At 40.7% G+C, this 23,398-nt stretch overlaps 1 protein-coding gene and 1 long non-coding RNA gene across 2 annotated transcripts in view; one reads left to right on the top strand and one right to left on the bottom strand.

The window, feature by feature from the left end:
- The window catches only part of tmem9b (TMEM9 domain family, member B), a 71,109-nt gene extending 67,293 nt beyond the window's left edge, over nt 1–3,816 (bottom strand). Inside the window, exon 1 of the mRNA XM_048545806.2 lies at nt 3,671–3,816. Within this exon, the coding sequence (XP_048401763.1) occupies nt 3,671–3,757 (87 nt within the window). The 5' untranslated portion in view covers nt 3,758–3,816. The remainder of the gene's footprint in view (nt 1–3,670) is intronic.
- LOC125459395 (uncharacterized) overlaps nt 3,146–23,398 on the top strand; it is a 34,545-nt gene continuing 14,292 nt past the window's right edge. Inside the window, exon 1 of the long non-coding RNA XR_007249008.2 lies at nt 3,146–3,961. This is a non-coding gene — a long non-coding RNA (uncharacterized LOC125459395). The remainder of the gene's footprint in view (nt 3,962–23,398) is intronic.

Genomic DNA, 23,398 nt, shown 5'->3' with positions numbered 1-23,398 from the left:
CTCCATACCTTGTTACCTCAGACTCCAGCATCGGCAGTTCCTACTATCTCTCATGAAGAAAATAAAGCTGCTTGGTGCCTATCTAAACAAGTGCAAAATAATTATTAATAATTGATCGGTCAAGTCTTTAAAATTAATTGCAATTAGGAATTTAAAAATTTATCATTGAACCAAAAGCTAACACTAATAAAGCAAATCGGAAATTAGCTAGATAAATTACAAACTAGGAAGTGAAAGGAAAAATATTACTGTGCTTGTTTATCTTCATCATGACTCTTCAGATAGTTAAGCTGTCCATGACAATCTGAAAAATATTCAGCTTGGGCTGATAAATGGCAAGTAACATTCTTACCGCACAAGTGCCAACCAATGACCATCTCCAGCGAGAGATCTGATCAGCACCTCTTGACGTTCAGTGGCATTAATATCACCGACTCCCCACGATAAACAGAATCATACAGTACAGAAACAGACCTTTCTGTCCAACTCATCCATGCCGAAACTAAGTTTACCAAACTAAAGTAAACCCACTTGCCTGCATTTGGCTTACTTCCCTCAAAACTTTTCCTATTCACATATCTGTCCAAATGTCTTTTAAATGCTGTAACTGTGCTTGCATCTACCACTTCCTCCAGCAGTTCATTCCACACACGAACCACCCTCTTTGTGAAAAAGTGCATTCCTATCTTCTCAGATAATGATGCAGTCCATGTCCTCATGCAGCAAGACCTGGGACAATATGCAAATTTGGGCTAACAAATGGCAAGTACCATTCATGCAACAAATACCAGACAACAACCACCTCCAAGAAGAGGGAATTCAACTATCATCCCTGAATATTCAATGTCATTACCATTGCTGAATCCCCATTATCAACAACGTGAAGATTACCACTGACCAGAAACTGAACTTGACTACCCATATAAATGCATGGCTACAAGAGCAGGTGAGAGGCTATGAATATTGTAGCAAATAACACTTTCCCAAATGTCTGTCCATCATCTCTAAGGCACAAGTAAGCTGTGTGATGGAATATTCTCCACTTGCTCTAATATTTAAGAAGCTTAAGAACATAATCCAGAACAAAGCAGCCTGCTTGACCGGCACCATATCTGCAACATTGGTAGGGTTCAACAGGATTACATGCTCAGACTATCCTCGTTCCTCATTTTAAAAAAGTGTTGACTTTTTTTGCTATTTAGTGGTAACATTGCCATTTGGGTATCCTCCTCCAACTCACATCACAGTGGAAAAGCTTTAGAGCTGCATGAATGATCTGGAAGAACAGGAATCCCATTGGGTTCCATAATGTTAAATTTCTGAGAAAGCACTGTACACTGTTCTCCGAAAAGAATGAAGCATACGAAAATTCATGACACCTCAGATGAATATCTTGGACATGGCATGTCAATTACATCATCATCAGATAGCTTGGGCAAGTACAAGACCTCTGTGGAAGCAAGTATATCGTATCAGTCTGCAACCATCCAATCATGGAATCAAGGTGAAAAGATTTGAGTGTGGGCGTTGAAGCGTTAATAACAGCAACGAATCAATTTTCAGTGGCAAGTTATATGCCTTGCAGTACCATTGCACTATTAGAATTATCAAATGTAATACCTGCAAGAATTGATTTTTAAATGTATTCAATCTTGTTTCAAGGCAGTGCAGGAAATGGTAATAAAATTTTAATGAAATTAATGCGCAGTATGAAATTAAGGGCAGATTCATTTCAAATCAATTTCTAAACAAATCTTCAAGCGTTTGTTGTACACAGCAATATTCTATGTAGCTCAATAGGAACTTGATATTGAAATGAACAATTCAGGTTGTTTATATTTTTGTATAGTTTTGTATGTAAAGATCGATATGACATTCAAAATACTTTCTTCACTTCTTCAACAAGTTTTAAAAGGCTTTTCATAACAAGGGTTCTGTGGTGTAAAGATGAAAATATAATTTTTTTTTCAATTGCTTAAAATCCTAGAGTAGATGGGATGTACACTATTTGGGTAATCAAATCCACTTTAAAAAAAGAATCTTTAATTCTTAAATCTTGTTTGTTTACTCATCAAAAATAAATCACAAATCAGAATGCTAAAACATTTTTCAGTTTGTGGGTTTTTTTAAAGAAATACTGGACTGCTTGAGAGAACAAGCTTTAACAAGTGTCAACTACATCACTTTTTATTTTAAACTGTTGGATAAACAGGAACAGTTCTTCCATTTTTTTCATTTTAATACAAAACATTTATTTCATGTTTCATTCCAGGTGTAACTTAGTCTTTCAGCAGTTAGAAATTCAGAACACTTGTCTGAATCCAGAAAACAGGGTTGTAGATACTTTCTAATCAACCTGCTCAGAGACGTTGAGCAGACTGGAATTCTGGAACTCCACCTCTGGAGCAGGTAGGACTTGAACCTGGCTCTCCAGGCTCATAGGTAGGGACACTAGAACTGCATATTAAAATATGTCTTGGTAACGAAGTGATTTTTTTCCCATGTTTTCATTAATTACTTGGGAAATCTCTTCTTACCTGACATGGTAGACTTCTTCCATACTGTCTCTTCTCCAGTGTTGCTCTGCCTTTACACTGGCAGTTTTTCTATATTAATTTTCTATTTATCAACTCACAAAGATTACACTTTCTCACAGAACTCCAGCGTTGGATGCACCCCACTTAAATTTTAGGCAGAATATAGGTAAAATATATTTCATCAATACTCTGCTTTTTTTATTCCTAGACAATTAAATCAGGCTTAATCCCAGTCATTTTAGTGAAATTAACTACTTTCCAGTTGAACACGTTTTACTGTTAGGTTCCCATCCAAAATTAAAGAGCAGCCAAATCAATTATATTTACATTTCCTACATTTGGGTCGCTTAAATACCCAGCTTTAAAACAGGCAGATAGAATTAAAAAAAGGATTGTCTTAAAGATGCTAATTCACCAGGAAGTAGCGGTTAACACAATGAGGATATTAAAATGCAACTGTAAACTATACAGAGTAAGTTTTCAACACTCCATCAAATAAACTCGTAAAAGTTATCATCTCAGCTATAAAATTCATAAACAAGTCACAGATCACCATTTGTGATTTCCTGCTGCTGAATTTGGACGTCACTTCCTAAAATCTACGGGACTATTAATGCAACGCCGAAATCCACAACTGTGCCAGCGGATATCATTTTCCAACAAACAGTTCCACAAACGTATGATTTTATTTGATTCTTAAAGATCAATATCTACTTAGAATTTATACCTTTGAATGAGGCCTCTTTACTTTTTAAAATGATTAAGAGTAGAAATAAATTTAAAAGAGATCAATTTGGAGAGTTGTCAACAGTGACATTACTGGTCAGATGAGTGACCCAGCCTGCAAAATGTTCAAAGGAAGCTGTATTTAGGGTGGATCGCATTTAGAAAGCAAAGCAAAACAAAGCTGTCAGTAAGACAGAGCAGTATGGTAAATTACACAGACTAGCACCGTTAGTGACCAAACGTGTGGGTTCCGCCTCCACTCATCACCCGTTCACACTGTGTATGAACCCTTGATGACTTGGGCCTGAGGCCACCGACCCTCCGTTTAGCAGCAGAGGACTATTTTCCCGGTTCAGCGCCGCTGGTACATCCATCAGCGGTCAGCTTCCTCACTCATTCCTTCGTACCTTGTTCTCCTCGCTCCTCGCCAGCACAAGCAGACACAGCAGCAACCAGAGGGACAGAACAATACTACAGCCACAAGCGCCCGCCATCTCACCACCCAGCGCTCCCTTCCTCGTTGTCGGGGCTCCCTCTCCTGGAGACAGCGTTTCCCTGGTAACCGACTGGCGAGTACGAGATCAATGCCTGAGGCCTAGTCCGTCGGTGTGTCTGAGGAGGGAAGACCGGACAGCATTTTGTCTTCAAGAACATGTACTGCCTATTTTTTTATTTTTATCTCTTCTTTATTGTTAAAGGTGAGACAAAAGGAAGAATGAGTTTTCGCTGTTTTAGTTTACACCAGTTTATGTTCGCATTGTTATTAGAGTCAGCGCCGCATAAGTTTTCAGCAATCGGAGCCTATTTTCATTTATAGGGATAACAAGGTGTAGAGTTGGATGAACACAGTAGGCCAAGCAGCATCAGAGGAGCAGGAAAGCTGATGTTTCGGGCCTAGATCCTTCTTCAGAATTGCATTTCTGAAGAAAGGTCCAGACCCGAAATGTCAGCCTTCCTGCACCTCTGATGCTGCTTGGCCTGCTGTGTTCATCCAACTCTACACCTTGTCATCTCAGATTCTCCAGCATGTGCAGTTCCTACTATCGCTGAAGCCTATTTTCATTTATATCGTTTATCAATATCTAAATAATAAATGGTGTACACGGCCCTACTACCGGCGTCTCATTATTAAACCTTTTACAATTTAGTTAATGTTGAGATTCTCCAAACAGCAATGAATGAAAGTTTGCAATGAGACCTATTACAAATTCCTTAAAATATACTGTGTATGTTTACTTTTAACATGTGTCAAATTCAGTCAAAAATCCAAGGTTGATTATAGCATTCCAAATTAGTGGTTTGCTACGTACAAGTCCAAAAAATGTGGGCCAGTTTGTGTTAACTATGGACAATACAGAGTACAGTGCTACAGCATAAAGGCTAGCAAACACTGTGAAAACCGAAAGAGACATATGGATTTCAAAACATCAACCAAAATAGGTGCAGCAGTTGAAATAAATGTACCGAATGTTGCAGATTTCCCATAATGTGTAGCTCACCTTGTTAATTATTGTCAATTCATATGTGTATGCAAAACAATTTCCAAAATTATGTTCCTTTATTAAAGGGTGGTAGAGCAAAACAAGTGTAAACAAGCAGTAACATTCACATGTCAGCTGTGAAATAATTTAACTGGTATGAGATATGCATGATTCAGCATGAGTTAGGAACAATAAACATTGCTAAGGAGGTTATTTCGTTCAATATATAATTTTGTTAAATGTCAAACCAACTTGCAGCATGTACCTGAGAAGTTGAAACAATGATTAAGATTTCATTAAAAAGGCACACCTTGAAATTTGTTAGCTTTGAGATTCTTCCTGGAGCTGGTTCCATCCACATGGTTCTTGGTCTTATAAACATGCAACCATATAGAAACCAGGAGCATTGAAGTTTTTGAACCTACCCTGCCATTCATTACAATCATGCTGAGCATCTATCTCAGTCTACGTTCCCACTTTCTCATTAAATGCTTTTAATGTCTCTTATGTAAAAAAAGAACGTTCTTGAATATATTGACTTGGCCTCCTCAGCCTTCCATGGTTAAAAAGTTCCAGATTCACAACCTTGTGAGCAAAGAAATTTTTTTCCTTATTTCAATCCTAAACAGTCTACTGCGTGTCCCAAGACTGTGATCCCTGGTTCACACTTCCTATCAGGGAAAATAATCTGACTGCATCTAGTCTGCCCAGGTCTGTTAGAATTTTATACTTTTCAATCAGATCTTCCAAACTCTGGTGAATGCAGGCTCAGTCAAACCGGTTTCCCATCATACAACAGTCTTGCCATCCCCAGTTTCAGCCTAGTTAATGTTTGCTGCACTCCCTTCAATGATAAGGGTATCCTTTCTTAGGTTGAGAGATCAAAGCTGCACAAAATACTCCAGGTGTAGTCTCACCAAGGTCCTGTACAAATGCAGTAAGGCATCCTTACTTTGTAATTTAAATGCTCTTGCAATGAAAGCCAATATATCATTTGCCTTTCTAATTGCTTTTGCACCTGCCTGTCTCCTTCCAATGACTCGGTACAAGGACACTCAGATCCCTTTGTGCATCCACTTTTACCAATATATTACAGTGTAAATAATACTTTGCCTTTCTATTTTTCACACCAAAGTGTATGACTTCACATTTACCCATGTTGTACAAATATGCCACATGTTTACCCATTCACTCAACTTGTCTAAATCACCATGTAGCCTCTTTGCTGCATTGTCAAAACTCTCAATTCTACAATAACATGGTGTGGAGCTGGATAACACAGCAGGCCAAGCAGCATCTTAGGAGCAGGAAAGCTGACATTTCGGGCCTAAACCCTTCAGATTTTCTGATGAAGGATCTGGGCCTGAAATGTCAGCTTTCCTGCTCCTAAGATGCTGCCTGGCCTGCTGTGTTCATCCAGCTCCCCACCTTGTTGTCTTGGATTCTCCAGCATCTGCAGTTCCTATTATCTCAATTCCACCCAGTTTGTGTCATCAGCAAACTTGGAAATATTGCATGTGGTTCTTTCAACCAGGTCATTCATATATGTTATGAATAGCTGATGCCCAATTACTCATCTTTGTCGTACCCCAGTAGTCACTGCCGACCATGTAGAAAAGACCAATTTATTGCCACTCTGTGTCCTGTGTCAACCAATTCTCAGCCCATGCTCCCAATATTACCCCCAATCTCATATGCTTTAATTTTGCTCACTAACCTCTTATAAGGAAATTTATCAAAAACCTCTGAAAATCCAAATACACATACCCTGGTTTTCCCTTTTCTATTCTATTAGTTACATTGTCAAAAAACTCCAGTAGATTTTTTTAGGCATGATTTGCCTTTCATAAACCCATGCTTGCATTGTCTAATCCCATTAATGCGTTCCAAATGCTCTGTTATCATGTCTTTAATAATGGACTCTTGGTGTTTTCCCACGGCTGCTGTAAGACAAGTGGTCTGTAATTCTCTCTTTTTCACTCCTTTTTAAAAGAAAGGTTACGTTTACCATTCTTCAGTCTCTAAAATCTGCTCCAGCGTCTCTAGAATTTTGGAAGATGACTATCATTACATCTAATATTTCCATACGACCTTAACAATTAAGAACAAGATTACAAAGTGTGTAGCTGGATGAACACAGCAGGCCAAGCAGCATCTCAGGAGCACAAAAGCTGACGTTTCGGGCCGAGACCCTTCAGAGAGGGGGATGGGGAGAGGGAACTGGAATAAATAGGGAGAGGGGGGAGGCGGACCGAAGATGGAGAGAAAACAAGATAGGTGGAGAGGAGAGTATAGGTGAGGAGGTAGGGAGGGGATAGGTCAGTCCAGGGAAGATGGACAGGTCAATGAGGCAGGATGAGGTGGAAGGTAGGAAATGGAGGTGCGGCTTGAGGTGGGAGGAAGGGATGGATGAGAGGAAGAACAGGTTAGGGAAGCAGAGACAGGCTGGGCTGGTTTGGGATGCAGTGGGGGGAGGGGAGATTTTGAAGCTTGTGAAGTCCACATTGATACCAACGGGCTGCAGGGTTCCCAAGCGGAATATGAGTTGCTGTTCCAGCAACCTTTGTGTGGCATCATTGTGGCACTGCAGGAGGCCCATGATGGACATGTCGTCTGAGGAATGGGAGGGGGAGCTGAAATGGCTCACGACTGGGAGGTGCAGCTGTTTGTTACGAACCGAGCGGAGGTGTTCTGCAAAGCGGTCCCCAAGCCTCCGCTTGGTTTCCCCAATGTAGAGGAAGCCACACCGGATACAATGGATACAATATACCACATTGGCAGATGTGCAGGTGAACATCTGGGTGTCGCAGAGAGAGTGGTCTCTCCAGAAGGCAGACAAGGTTGGGGATGGAAAAATAGCTCGGGTGTTGGAGTCAGATTGTAGATGGCGGAAGTGTCGGAGGATGATACATTGTGTCTGGAGGTTGGTGGGGTGGTATGTGAGAACGAAGGGGATCCTCTGGGGGCGGTTGTGGCGGGAGCGGGGTGTGAGGGATGTGTTGTGGGAAATGCAGGAGACGCGGTCAAGGGCGTTCTCGACCACTGCAGGGGGAAAGTAGCGGTCCTTGAAGAACGTGGACATCTGGGATGTGCGGGAGTGGAATGCCTCATCCTGGGAGCAATTGGGGTGGAGGCGGAGGAATTGGGGATAGGGGATGGAATTTTTGCAGGAGGGTGGGTGGGAGGAAGTGTATTCTAGTATTCTTGGGGGCCGCTTTACAGAACACGTCCACTCGGTTCGCAACAAACAGCTGCACCTCTCAGTCGCGAGCTATTTCAGCTCCCCCTCCCATTCCTCAGACGACATGTCCATCATGGGCCTCCTGCAGTGCCACAATGATGCCACACAAAGGTTGCAAGAACAGCAACTCATATTCCGCTTGGGAACCCTGCAGCCCAATGGTATCAATGTGGACTTCACAAGCTTCAAAATCTCCCCTTCCCCCACTGCATCCCAAACCAGCCCAGCCTGTCTCTCCTTCCCTAACCTGTTCTTCCTCTCACCCATCCCTTCCTCCCACCTCAAGCCGCACCTCCATTTCCTACCTTCCACCTCATCCCACCTCCTTGACCTGTCCATCTTCCCTGGACTGACCTATCCCCTCCCTACCTCCCCACCTATACTCTCTCCACCTATCTTCTTTTCTCTCCGTCTTTGGTCCGCCTCACCCTCTCTCCCTATTTATTCCAGTTCCCTCTCCCCATCCCCCTCTCTGATGAAGTGTCTAGGCCTGAAACGTCAGCTTTTGAGCTCCTGAGATGCTACTTAGCCTGCTGTGTATATCCAGCTCCACACTTTGTTATCTTGGATTCTCCAGCATCTGCAGTTCCCATTATCACTCATAGGAACAAGATTAGGCCGTCTGGCCTTATTGCACAAGTACCCCAAGTCTCTGTGTTGCAGTTTTCTGTAGTTTTTCTCTATTTAGATAATACTCTGTTCTTTAGTTCTCCCCTCCAAAATGAACAACTTCACATTTTTCCCACATTATACTCCATTTGCAAACATTTTGCATACTTAACGTATCAATAACTTTCTGGAAGCTGTTATGTTCCCCTCTCTCAACTTGCCTTTACACCAGTTTTTGTACCATCTGCAAATTTAGCTACTGTACATTTGCTTATTTCCAAGGTAGTAATATATATTGTAAACAGATTCAGGGCTACTTCCTTTAGTATTTTGGGATGTCGATCATCAGACCTCGTGATTTGTTAGCCTTTGTTTCAATTAATTTCCCTAATATTGTTGTCTTACTCATACTGATTTTCTTTAATTAGTACCACTCTCTCACTAGCCCCTTAGTTCCCGAACATTTCCAGGTGGTTACCTGAGCCCTGTTTGATGAAGACAGGAGCAGTGTATGTATTCATTTTCTTTTGACAATTCTTAGTTCCCCATTCTAACTGTAAGAAACTGCTCCCAATTCTCAGGCTTTCTGCAAGTTTGTCTATTTCCTCTTTGGATCTAATATTATCCCTAATTTCTTTTGTAAGCCATAGTTGAGCCACCGTTTTTGTTTTATTTTTGCACCAGACAGGAATGTAAAATAGTTGTAATTAAATCTTTCAAATATTATCCATTGTCTATCCTTCATCAAATGGGGTGACTCCCAAAGCAGAGGCCACCATGAGGAGGTGAGTCCCAAACTGGAGGCCATCACGAGGAGATGGGTCACAGCCTGGAAGCTGTCGCAGGGAGGGAAGTCCCTTGTGGACTGTCAGCGAGGCTTTGAGTTTTGAAGGCTGGCATGGTCGGGATGCTAGGTGCTGGCACGGACTTGATGAAAAGTACTATAATTTGAGTACTTTTTAAAAAAAAGCTTTTTATTCTTATGCTGGACTTCAAGTAATTTGAGTACTTTTTAAAACCTTTGTATTCCTGAGCTAGATTTTACTTATTATTCTTTCAATTCTGTAACAAATACTTAAGTATCTATACCTAGGTATCCTGTATCTATGATGGCGCCGGCATACGTGGTGACATTGCAAACTTTTCACTGCATTCGTTTGAGTGCACGTGACAATAAAGCTGATTCTAATTCTAACCCTTTTCATAAAATTTTCCAGTCCGTCCTTGCTGAATCGCACCTCACATCCTCGTAGTTATTTTTACTTAGATTCAGGCCCCTTGTTTTGGATTCAACTATTCACTATCCATCTTAATGAGGAATTCTGTCATGTTGCAATCAGTCTTTCCGAAGAGATCCCACACAAAATGATTGTAAAAATTAATCCTTTCTTGTTACTCCATACCCATTCTAGAATGGCCTGTGCTGTGTTTGGTTCTACAAAGTATTGGTCTAAAAACCTGTCGCACATGAACTCCAGAAAATCCTTCTCCACAGTATCATTGCTAGCATGTGCTGAGCCATAGTACATTTGTGGCAGATATTACCTCAACTAATGTTACAACCAAGTCTGGAAGATTGAATAAATTCCTCTCGAACACTCTTAAGTTTGGCTACTAATGAGTTTGAATTTCAAAAATATGACTTTCTTCAATTCATTATGTCTTTGGCCACATGCAAAGTTATATGAAGAAATAAGGCAGACAGATGTTGAGTTGATGAAAATAAAGAGTTAGTTTTATTGTAAATTCATTCAAGTAAAGTATAAACTTATAAAAAGGGTGAAACAGATCCTACAACACACTTTGAGGTTCATTTGGCAATCTTGAAGTTCTGACGCTGCTTGGAATAATGTAATGGCCCAATTGCAGTTGTTCCAAAGATCATCTCTTTTAAACTAGTAACATCATTTTCCAGAACTATTGCTATAATGGTTGAAGTTCCTTTGGTATTTAATTCTTCTTTCTCTTTGATCCATCTTGCAAAAAACGTGGTGCCTGAATGTGGACAGCTGCTATTCCGATTCCATATTTCAGACCTTTTTGATTTTATTGCTCTCTGTAGCAAGCAGACAAGTTTATGATCATAGCTTTTTACAAGGGCACATTTGTGATAGCTGACTATTGGCATACAATGGGGACAGTCTGTATGAACAATCCATTTTCAAAACTATCAATGAAACTGACAAGGGAGTCTTTAGCGACCTTTTTTGCATTCTGATGGATTTGGTAGTTTTCCTTGTATGTCTGGTAGTTTCTGCAGACAAGATGTCAGTTGTTGAATGACATGTGAAATTCTGCAGGAGAACTGGCCACTTGTGCTTCATGGTAATCCATTTCAGAAGTATTTTGAAACTGGGCCACTCTTGTAGGTCAAGTGGCTTCTGCAGCCATTTCACAATACTGTATCTTAACCCATCTCAAGGTATTTTCTTTTGAGCGCAAGTCCGAAGTATTGAATCACTTGGTTCAGTTAAAGATTAATAATCCATATATCACAACTTTGAGCCTCTAAGTATCAAACAAAAATGCTACATTAACATAAGCAAGGGATTAGGAGGGCTATAAGGGGCTAAGAAATATTCTTGGCAAACAGGATTAAGGAAAATTCCAAGGCATTTTATTTGCACATAAGAAGAAAGAGGGTAGGTAGGGAAAGGATAAGTCCACTCAAACAAAAGAAAACAACAGAAGGAGCATTTCAAACCCAATATAAGACAGAAATAGATACTTAGCTTTCCATAAACAGGACATTATCTATGCATAGTATTCAAGCCAAATTGAAAATATATGTCTGTATTAAAAACTATGGGTAAGGCCTGTCCATGGAAGTCAAGGAAAACTGTATATGGGACAGTTTGCACAATATCAAAGCCAAACTAAAAACATTGAGGGCCGAAGGGCCTGTACTGTGCTGTAATGTTCTATATATGCTCTGCTAAAATCTATGGATAAGGTCTGGATCTGGAGGTTGAGACATATAACAGAATCTGAAATGTTACTCTATTTATACAATTATGAGTAACTGGTTTTCATGAAATCTAGAAAGAGTCTGAACAAGGGTCACTAGTTTCAAAATGTTAACTCTGCTTTCTGTCCACAGATGCTGCCAGATCTGCTGAGTTTTTCCAGTAATTTCTGTTTCTGTTTCTAATCTAAAATGGAGATAGATTGGACACATGCTAGGACCAAAAGTGACAGTGTTAGACCATTTGTGAGTTTACAGGATGTATAACAAAAAATTATCTGATCAGAATAGGCATCATCCTGCAAGATGTCTTTGATGCATCCTATTTCAGCATTAAGCTTGCATGATGAACAAGTGGCTTAGGCCCTAGTTGAAGGTTCTGATAATGTAGTATGTGGAACTGTAGGAATTCCAACGCATTTATTGCCCAATAAAAGTAGGCTTGTGGTATGCAAAGCTCAAGAGCCCCTGGCTGATTTCTCTGCTGGGACATCAAGGAAAGGGAGCTAGTTTGATTGATTGTGCGATGGAGCCTGTTAATACATGAAAGAAAATTCTTGCATCTATTTATAACTTCAGTTAAAGTAAATCTATGCCTTGTAAATATGCAAGGATAGGAAGTTGAGTATCAGTGTATTGAAGGCACATTTCTGATGGAATCCAACAAAGATGTTTGCAAGAACTCAGCCTAGAGGGCATCCCATAGCAATATTATTTATTTTGCCCAATGTGATGTTAAAACTGAACTTAATTACTGGTTGCTGAGTTCTTGAGATCATTGAATACTGATTCACACAATTCTGATCGTTCTAAATTGCCTTGACATAGTGCTCCATTACAAAAATCTGTGGCTTCCTTGAGAAGTACACTTTTGAATGGTTAGTAATCTTAAATAAGCACATGTACACTGTATTTCTATACATATGCAAATTCTGTATAGTCTATGCAAATGAAAAGGAATCCTTCAATGAGCTTGTGAAAACTGGTTAAAGCAATTCATTCAATCATTTGGCTAGTTCATATTGTGCAGACCTAGTTGTAGATAAGATAGGATGTGAGGGAACATAGAGTCATAGAGTCATACCATGATTTTTCTTGTATTTTCCTAATTGTGGATTGAAATAAAAAATGAACTGCTTTAAAAACCAAGGATTGAAAGTGAGTAATGTGATACTCAGTGTGAACTACGTACAGCTGGGGCTGTAGCATTGTTTGCTGATTAACTAGAGCCAAGGTGTTCTGTAAAATTAGAACTTTGGTTGGTTTTGGACTAGTGACCAGTTATCAATGACAAAACCCTTCTGCCTGCCAACAGCCATGTGTTTGGTTTTCAGGTAACTGAACAGCTTGGGTCTGGGATTAAGATACAAAGAAGCCACCAGGGTCTCTACCAGCCAAGACCTCTCTCTCTCTGTTCTGTGTATTAAGCCAATTTAAACCTGAAGGAAAACAGTTTATCTTTCATAATAAAACAGAACTACTGATACTGGAGATCTGAAACAAGAACAGAAATTGCTGGAGAAACTCAGCAGTTCTGGCAGCATCTGTGGAAAGAAAACAGAGTTAACATTTTGAATCTGGTTCTGAAGAAGAGTCACCAGATTTAACACTAACTCTGCTTTCTTTCCAATGATGCTGCTAGCCCTGCTGAATTTCTCCAGAAATTTGTTTTCATTCCAGTTTATGTTTCCTTCAGCAGTTGGTGTAAGCTGTGATGTTTAATTAACAAACCAGAAACCTTTTATAAGTGAAACAGTCATCTTGTACCTCTTGCAAACCAGTGAAAACATCCAACAAAAGACAACTAAGAAGCAGTGGTCTGACCAGCTCAAGAAATGTATGACACATCTCAACAGATCCTGTGAACAGGGACCATGAAACCCAGTAATACCTTCATCCATAACCCACTCTTTCCCCCTATCTATCTATCTGCCAATTTTTGTGTGTAAGGGAATATAGTTTCAGTTTGTAAACTTTAATGCTGATCGTTCATAGCCATTTTCCTATAGCATGATTCTAATTGCTTATAATAAATAGTAATTTTTGTTAAGTTCAGAAACCCGCTCTATGATTTCTGTCAACCTTGGTCTAAAAACCAGGTAAATTGAGGCATCTTTGGTACTTTTCAAAATATTTAATTTTTATGATGACACCAAGAATAGTAGGGCTTTATTGATTTCCAGCATGTTACCCCAGTGAGACTTGACAGCACCACTTTTTTGTCTTGCACAGCCCATAGACATATGGGTGCATTGAGCCATGAGGACAAACCCTATCAAATATATCAGCAGCTCGTAGCTCTTGCACAAATTCAGGAAGCTTGCATTGAGTAAAGCTACCGTAGGATCTTAGAATCATAGGGTAATACAGCATGGAAATAGGCCCTTTGGCTCAAATTGGTCCATGCCGATATTGGTGTACACTCAATTGTTTCAATTGCCTGCATTTGATTGATATCCTTCTCAACCCTTCCCATCCATGTACCTATCCAAATATTTATAAAAGTTACTATTGTACCTTCCTCAACCACTTTGTCTGGCACCAAATGCACCACTCTCTGCATGAAGAAGTTGCCCCTCAGGTCCTTCTTAAATCTATCTTTACTCACCTTAAACCTATGCCCTCTAGTTTGCAATTCCCCATCCCTGGGGATAAAAAAAACTATTTGCATTCATCCTATCTGTGCCTTCATTCTTCTATGTTCCAAAGAATAAAGTCCTGTCCTGGCCACCCTTTCTCTATAACTCAGACCTACTAGTCCTGGCAACATCTTCATAAATCTCCTTTGCATAATTTCCAGTTTAACTGTGTCTTTCCTGGGGTGACCAAAACTGCACACAATACTCCAAGTGCGGCTTCACCAATGACTAATGCAACTGTAACAATAACATCCCAACTCCTATACTCAATGTCTCAACTGATGAAGGCCAGCATGCTAAATGCCTTCATCACTTTCCTGTTTATCTGTGACGCCGCTTTCAACAAAATATGTACTTGTACTCCTAGGTCCCTCTGTTCCACGACACTCGTCAGGACCTTACCATTTACTGTATAAATCATGCCTTGGTTTGATATTCCAAAGTGCAACACCTCACACTTATCTGTATTGAATTGCATTTGCTAATCCTCAGCCCACTTCCCCATCTAATCAAGATCCCTCTGTAATTTTTGACAACCCTTCTCACTATCAACAATGCCTCCTAAATTTGTACCATCCGCAAATTTACTAATCATGCCTTGTACATTCACATCCAGATCATTTTTGTAAGTAACAAAGGTCTCAGCACTGTGCCCTGTGGCACACATTACCAGTCACAGGCCTCCAGTCCGAGAAAAAACTTTCATCCATCACCCTTTTTACCATCAAGTCAATTTTGAATACAATTAGCTAATCTCTCCCTGAATCACATGTGACCCAACCTTCATGACTAGCCTGCCATGCAGGACCTTGTCAAAGGCTTTACTAAAATCCATACAGACAACATCCACTGCCCTACCCTCATTTATCCTTTTGGTTACCTCTTCAAAAAACTCTAAAAGATTTTTTAGCCATGACCTCCCATGCACAGTTCCATGCTGACCATCGCTTATCAGACCTTGACTGTCCAACTGTTCATTAGTCCTGTCCCTCAGTACCCTCTCCACTAACTTGCCTATCGCTGATGTCAGGCTCACTGGCCTGTTGTTCACTGGCTTGTCTTTGCTACCTTTCTTCAACAATGGAACAACATTAGCCAACCTCCAGTCTTCTGGAACTTCACCAGTGGCTAAAGATGAAGGAAAAATTTCTGCAAGGGCCTCTACAATTTCTTTCCTAGCCTCCAAAATCTGAGGATCGTCTTGATCAGACCCAGGGGATTTATCCACTTTAATGCACTTTAAGGCTGCAAACACCACCTCTTTGGTAATATACATGTGTTCCAAAACGTCCCCACTTGTTTCCCTTATTTCCTTAGCATCTATGATTCTCTCCTCAGTAAACACTGAAGAGAAATATTCATTAAAAATCTCCCCCATCTCCTGTGGTTCCACACATAGATGGCCAAGCTGATCTTTAAGGGGACCTATTCTCTCCCTAGCAACCCTCTTACTCTTAAATAGCTATAGAACCTCTTGGGATTATCTCTAACCTTATCTGCCAAATCCATCTCATACCCGTTTTTTTCTCTTCTGATATCCCTCTTAAGTGTGCTCCCACACTTCTTATAGTCATCTAAGGATTCACTTGAGCCTCAATATCCCTTGTCAGGCAGGGATCCCTAAACCCGCCAGCTTTTCCCTTCACCCTAAGAGGGAATACTGTCCCTGGACTCTTGTTATCATGCTTTTTAAAGCCTACCATTTGCCAATTGTTCCTATTCCTTGAAACAGACTCACCCAATCGACTCTGCTAGATCCTGCCTAATGGTCCCAAAATCGGCCCACTCCAGTTTAGCGCCTTATCTTTTTCCATAGTTTTTCCATAACTATGTTAAGAAAGTTATGGTCACAGGACCCAAAGTCCTCACCAACTGATATTTCAGTCAGTTGCCCTAAGAGGAGGTCCATTGTTGCACCTTCCCAAGTCGTGCCCTCTACATAATGATTTAGGAAACTTTCTTGGACCCATTTGAAAAATTCCACCCCGTCTGGACCTTTTACACTCCGGGTAGTCCTGACAATGCAAGTGAAATTAAAGTCTCCGACCAATATTGCTCCATTATTCCTACAAGTATCTGCAATCTCTGTACACATCTGCTCCTCTGCTTTCCATTGGCTATTCATGGGGCCTATAATACAATCCTAACACAATGACCATCCCCTTCTTGTTTCTAAGTTCTAACCATATGGCATAATTTGAATACCCTTTAAGTATATCCTCTCTAAGCACTGTTGTTGTGTCCTCCCTTATCGAAAGGGCAACTCCCCCTCCTCTTGTACTTCTGTCACGCCTATAGCTTCATATCTTGGAACATTGAGCTGCCAGTATTGCCCTTCTCTCATCCATGTTTCCGTTATGGCTACAATATCCCAGTCCCCAGAGCTGATCCACTCTCTGAGCTCATCTGCCTTACCAGTCAGGCCTCGTGCATTGAAATAAATGCAGTTTAAATCCAAAGTCTTTTCCTTCCCTTTACAATGCCCCAGCTGACCTGAATAGTAAACTTGCTGTCAATAGATAATGTATTTTCCCTGATTCCTCGATGGCCCCACTCATATTCATAGTCCCACACCCTGCCAAACTAGTTTAAACCCTCAGAACAAAATTCCTCCATACCTGAAATCCATCCAGTGAACCTTCTGTTGAATAACTGCTATGCCAGGTAACACAAGCAAAACTCCCCCCAAAGATATTGGACCCCCTCTGGTTCAGGTGCAACCCATCCCTCTTGTACAGGCCGCCTCTACCCCAGAAGAGATCCCTATGATCCAAGAACTGAAAACCCTGCCCCTCAGCCAGCACCTCAGCCACACATTCATCTGGCCTATCTTCCTATTTCTGTCCTCACTGGACTGTAGCATTGGGAGTAATCCAGAGATCACTACCCTCGAGGTCCTGCTTTTTAACTTCTTACCTAACTCCTTATGCTAATTTTACAGGACCCCATTCCTTTGTCTACCTGTGTCATTTGTACCGATATGCACAATGACCTCTGACTGTTTGCTTTCCCCCTTCAGAATATTCTGCAACCACTCAGAGGCCAACATACTTAGCCCAAATTCTTTAATTGAAATGCAACAGATAAATCCTGAATTGAAAGAGTTATACCAAAGCTTACTCAGAAATTGAATGCAACCAACATGTAAGATGAAGAATGGGTATATGTAAAGGAATGGAGTAAGAGGAGGAAAATGAATGGACTTGGAATATGAAGAGATGGAAAGTACACTTTTGAATTAATGACATCAACTCTGACAAAAAGAGTCACAGAAGAACAATGTAATGGAAGAAGGGAAGGGGCAAAAGTAGTAAAAAGAGGAGTGGACAACAAAGAAGACTGGTCAGAAGAATTTATTAAAAATCCAAAGCCATTGCCACGCTGCCGGCTTAGCTTCAAGCTGATGAGAGACCATGTCTTAGAAGAGACGCATGTTAATAAGAGTTGGCATTTTGTATTACTAAATTTTGTTTCACCATTAGATTAATTCAGAAAGTGAATTTGTCTTGGGGAGGTAATTTAAAGGTGCTACCTCTGATCCGTGATACAATCTATATTTTAGGAATTTTACTTTGTAGTAATCTTTCAAGCAGAGCAAGAGGGAGTATATATATCACTCTTCAAAATAGTTAGATTTTGTGATTCAGATTGTGTGGTATCAAAGGAATGACTTTTCAGACTTTATGTTCTTGTACTGCGTCCAAATTAGTTTATAACTATCCTTATTCCTTTTGAAAATAAATTCCATTTAGTTTCCCAATTTTGTATTTCGGTAGTTCCCCACTAAGCCATTGGATGGCATGCTGTGTCAGTAGAAATGTTTTCCAAGTGCAGTGACTCCGATGGATGGCTAGGAAGTTGAAGTGTGGACTGGAAAAATGTTCACTTTTTAAATCTTTAAAATAGATCTCATTATATGCTCCTTCAAGGAACAGAACATTTTGTTGCCATTATCACTTCTAGAGAGATGAGAGAGCAGATCCTCTAACAAGCACCTACTCAAACTAGATCATTTACAGTGCTGTTTTCTGATAAAGAGAGAGAATGGAACCAATTTATTTCCACCATGTGTCCGATTTATACATTTTTTTTTACAAAGCACCTGCAAAACTGTCATGCAAAAAAGTGTCATTATTTTCTATTCATTACATTTTAAATTTGTGTCATTGTTACTTTCAAATTCAACTCTATCATGTAACTGATAAAAAAATTTACATCACATGAAAGTTAGATGGAAACATAACATTTAGTTTAATGTATTTTTCTGATTTCACTGCATTTAAAGTAAAATGAATATTTTATCTTAAATTCAAGATATTCTGAAATGGAAAATGAAGTCATATTTTCAAAATGCCTGAAGCAATCCTGAGATGAAACTATTTGTTTATCATTTAATGTTTCTCTGGTACTTTAAAAGGAAAATTTGTGTGAGTTATTTATTTCCTTCACCGGATTAAAAGTGGTGACTTGAAATGAGAGCAATGTGGGAAAAAAGCCAAAGGAACATCATCCTCAAATTGATTTAGTGATACGACATATCACGCACATAGTCTAACTGATCTGCTTGTGTGCTGTGAGATAAATCTTAAGTGTGAAGAACAGAACAGATGCAACAGCATAACTGGCAATTGTTCACACTGCACTGACTACAAATTAGAAACCACTCCAGAAATGGATTATTTCATAGAAATTTCAGTATGAAGTTAATAAAAATGTCCAACTTTCTGTTTTTTTGGTTATTTCCATGAGGTGAATTTCCACCATTACGTGGGAAACACAAAACCTTGGCCCCCTTTTCAGCCAGAAACTCTCTGCTAGTGGAAATCTGACGAACACTGACATGTTTACAGTGATCAATCCACAATTGATATGGTGAAACGTTTGCTACTTAGATAGATCTAAGGCATGGAAATGGAGTTTACATGAAGTGTGGAACTCATTCAGAAACACTATAAACACTATCACTGTGGTTGATGTTTGTGCCAAAGTTTTCACTTCATTAGAAGGATGCAAGATGTCATGAGGAGCCAGAGGATTTACACCTGTGGCAGAGCTATCTCTTACTTTATCATTACTCACCTGGATCTAATGTTGGAGACAATGAGTGAGAGGAGGGATATTCTCTTCCTGGGCAGGTAGCAGGAGGAGGCCATTTTATCCTGTGGCAGATTTACCTTTCTGTTGAGAGTATTCCATCCTCCTCCAATTCCTCCTCTCACACTTCTTTTTCCCCTAATGAGTTGTCTCATCTAGGCCTTCCTGTCCAAAGATCTCTGGAGAGGTTATTGGAGGGCACAGCCAAACCATCACATTAAGATCTTTGCAGGAAGTCATTGGAGGGTGCCATCAGACTGGTTCAAACATTGAAACCTCAGTTTCAGAAGCCTGACAGCTATTACATACCAAATGATAACTGTATTTAAACAGAAAGTTTAAAACACAAAGTATACAGTTCGTAAAGGGGGTGGGGGGCGTTGGAGGGGAGTGTGGAGCAAACAAGGGAGTCACGGAGAGAGTGGTCTCTCCGGAAGGCAGACAAGGGTGGGGATGGAAAAATGCCTTGGGTGGTGGGGTCGGATTGTAGACGGCGGAAGTGTCGGAGGATGATGCATTGTATCCGGAGGTTGGTGGGGTGGTGTGTGAGAATGAGGGGGATCCTCTTGGGGCGGTTGTGGCGGGGGCGGGGTGTGAGGGATGTGTTGCGGGAAATGCGGGAGACGCGGTCAAGGGCATTCTCGACCACTGCGGGGGGAAAGTTGCAATCCTTGAAGAACTTGGACAACTTCCCCACCACACCCGGCACGTCCTCCTGCAACTGCAGGAAGTGCTACACTTGCCCGCACACCTCCTCCCTCACCCCCATCCCAGGCCCCAAGATGACTTTCCATATTAAGCAGATGATCACCTGCACGTCTGCCAATGTGGTATACTGTATCCATCGTACCCGGTGTGGCTTCCTCTACATTGGGGAAACCAAGTGGAGGCTTGGGGACCGCTTTGCAGAACACCTCCGCTCAGTTCGCAACAAACAACTGCACCTCCCAGTGAACCATTTTAACTACCCCTCCCATTCTTTAGACGACATGTCCATCATAGGCCTCCTGCAGTGCCACAATGATGCCACCCAAAGGTTGCTGGAACAGCAACTCATATTCCGCTTGGGAACCCTGCAGCACAATGGTATCAATGTGGACTTCACAAGCTGCAAAATCTCCCCTTCCCCCACTGCATCCCAAAACCAGCCCAGTTCGTCCCCTCCCCCCAGTGCATCACACAATCAGCCCAGCTCTTCCCCTCCACCCACTGCATCCCAAAACCAGTCCAACCTGTCTCTGCCTCCCTAACCTGTTCTTCCTCTCACCCATCCCTTCCTCCCACCTCAAGCCGCACGTCCATTTCCTACTTACTAACCTCATCCCACCTCCTTGACCTGTCCATCTTCCCTGGACTGACCTATCCCCTCCCTACCTCCTCACCTATACTCTCCTCTCCACGTGTCTTCTTTTCTGTCCATCTTTGGTCCGCCTCCCCCTCTCTCCCTATTTCTTCCAGAACCCTCTCCCCATCCCCCTCTCTGATGAAGGGTCTAGGCCCGAAACGTCAGCTTTTGTGCTCCTGAGATGCTGCTTGGCCTGCTGTGTTCATCCAGCTTCACACTTTGTTATCTAAGACAAATGTTATGTTGGCTTTCAGAGTGATTGGATTTGAGTTCAAGAACAGGGATGTTTTGCTGAAATTATACAGGGCCTGAGTGAGACCACCCCAGAGTATTGTGTGCAGTTTTGGTCTCATTATGTGAGGAAGAGTGCTCTGGCTATGGAAGGATTGCAATTAAACTTTACTAGATTGATTACTGGGTTGGCAGGACTGATGTATGAATAGAGACTGGATGAGTTAGGACTGTGTTCACCACAGTTTAGAAGAATGAGGGGAGATCTCATAGACTCCTCTAAAATGCTCAGAGGATAGTTTAAATGCAAGAAGGATCTTCTGGGGACTCCAAAGCCAAAGGTCATGGCTTAATGATGCAGGTATGCTATTTCGAACTGAGTTGAAGAGAAATTTCTTCACCCAGAAACTGGTGACAATGTGGAATTTTCTGCCACAGAAAGCAATTGAGGCCAAACTATTGAATGTTTTCAAGAAGGAGTTGATTATAGTTATGAGGCCCATAAGTGTCTAAGGTTATGGGGAGAAAGTGGGAACAGGGTATCAAGTTGGATGATCAACAATGATTATATTGAATGGTGGAGCAGGCTTAAAGGGCCAGTGGCCTGCTCCTATGTTTCTATGTCTGTGTTTTTATGCAAGAGCTTTATTTCAGTTTGCCACATTCTGTAAAACACATCTCACCAAATACTAACTCTCTTTACACCCAATTCAACCCAAGTAAGTCTTAAAATATCTATCAATTGCTCCTCATTCCATTAACTCTCAGGCAGTCCTTCAGACCAAAAATAAAACAAAGAGTTGCAGATGCTGGAAACATTAACTTTCTCTCCACAAATGCTGCCAGACCTGCTGAGTTTCTCCAATTTCTGTTTTTGTTCAGTCTTTCAGACCATATTGGATTTTAACGTGTTCCCAATTTTCATTTTTTATGGTTGATTTATCTAAAAACAAGCAAAACATATGAAAATGACAACACATTATATTCCTTTTTTTTGCATAATAAAGTTCTAAGGCCCTTTGTCTAGGGCGCCCAGTAATTTCTTGAAACTTGTTGCTTTCTTTGACAAACAATAAGATGACTGATAGCTGCTATCTACCCATTTCAATTTGGAGACCCCTCCATTCTCTATCTATTGTTTTCATGCTGTAATATTGATCCTCAGGTTTTATAAATTGTGGAGTGCATGTTATCTTATAATGACTTATTATCAATATAACACGCAATAGGTGTCGTTGTTGGATCCCTTTTTAGAATTCATTCCAATATTTTCACTATGAAAAATGTCATAGCTGCTGCCTTATAAAGTCTTCACTGCTAAGATACTTTCATCTTTTTAGCTTTACAAGCTCAAGGATAATGTTTACCTCCCTTACTCATGAGAAAATTTTTAAATCTACCTGCACTAGAGAACACATAGGTTTGCATGATGTTGCATGGCTAAAATCAAAAAGTTTAATGTTCCTGGCATCACCCAGTGATGGAAATTTCAAAATATAATGCTTAACTTTTAATTTTTTTCAGTATTTTGTTTTCCAAAAATATGGGATTTTTCATAGTTGTACTCAAAATTATTATAAACTAGCGTATGGCTTGTTTTGGATGCCTTACCATTTCATTTTTAGAAGCTAACTCATCATTCTATAAAGCCCTACTTTGACTAATAGCAATGGGTTAACGTTTTCCGAATGAGGTTATTGATGGAAAGGGACACACGATCTATTCTGCCTGATTTGAGTACAAGTGTAGTGAAGTCTTGTTTGAATTTTGAATGTGTGCAGTTTGAGCTCCTTATTTCAGGGAAGATTATTGTCATAGAGGGACTGCATCAAAGGTTCACTAGGCTTGTTCCTGGTGTAGTGGAACTGTCATATGAAGTGTGATCCACAGGGCCTGTATTCTCTGTATTGAAGAATGAGGGGTGATTCATTGAAACCTGAAGAAAGGAAAGCAAGGAGGGATTCCTGACCCATCCACCTGCTACACTGCTTATTATTGTTAACACTGAAAATTGATATGCCACCCTCATCATTATTTTTGCATATCCAATCTAGCTCCATTCCTTTTTGGGAGAGGGAGCTGAAAATTCAGCCTTATGCTTTCTTTTTCCAAATGCATTAGAGTGTAACTAGAGTTTGGTGAAATAGGGAGCTGGGTGAAAGGGGAGGGGGTAGGGAGGCAATAAGTGCTTCCATTTTTCTCATTGGTGAATACATCTGCTCATTACATCCAAATAATATCTGAAAGAATTTGGGGCAAAAGGGGAAAGAGGAGTGAGCAGGGAAGGACACTGAGACTGAGTGGGAAATAAAATTCAAGGTCTACACACTTACTTGGGACCTGGAGAGAGAGAGACGAGCCACCACGAGACACTCAGGGATTGGAAGCATTGGGGAGAAAAAGTGCCCATCACAGGAAAACCCATAAGTTCATTGGTTGGTGAGTAACTGCTAAACTGAATATTCTAAATTGCTTTCCAATTAAAGGTAAGTTGGAGAAATGTTTTACAGATTGAAACCTAAATTCCTGT

This window comes from Stegostoma tigrinum, chromosome 17 (assembly GCF_030684315.1).
Source record: "Stegostoma tigrinum isolate sSteTig4 chromosome 17, sSteTig4.hap1, whole genome shotgun sequence".
Taxonomy (NCBI): Eukaryota; Metazoa; Chordata; class Chondrichthyes; order Orectolobiformes; family Stegostomatidae; genus Stegostoma; species Stegostoma tigrinum.
This window is presented reverse-complemented; position numbering and strand designations above follow the sequence as displayed.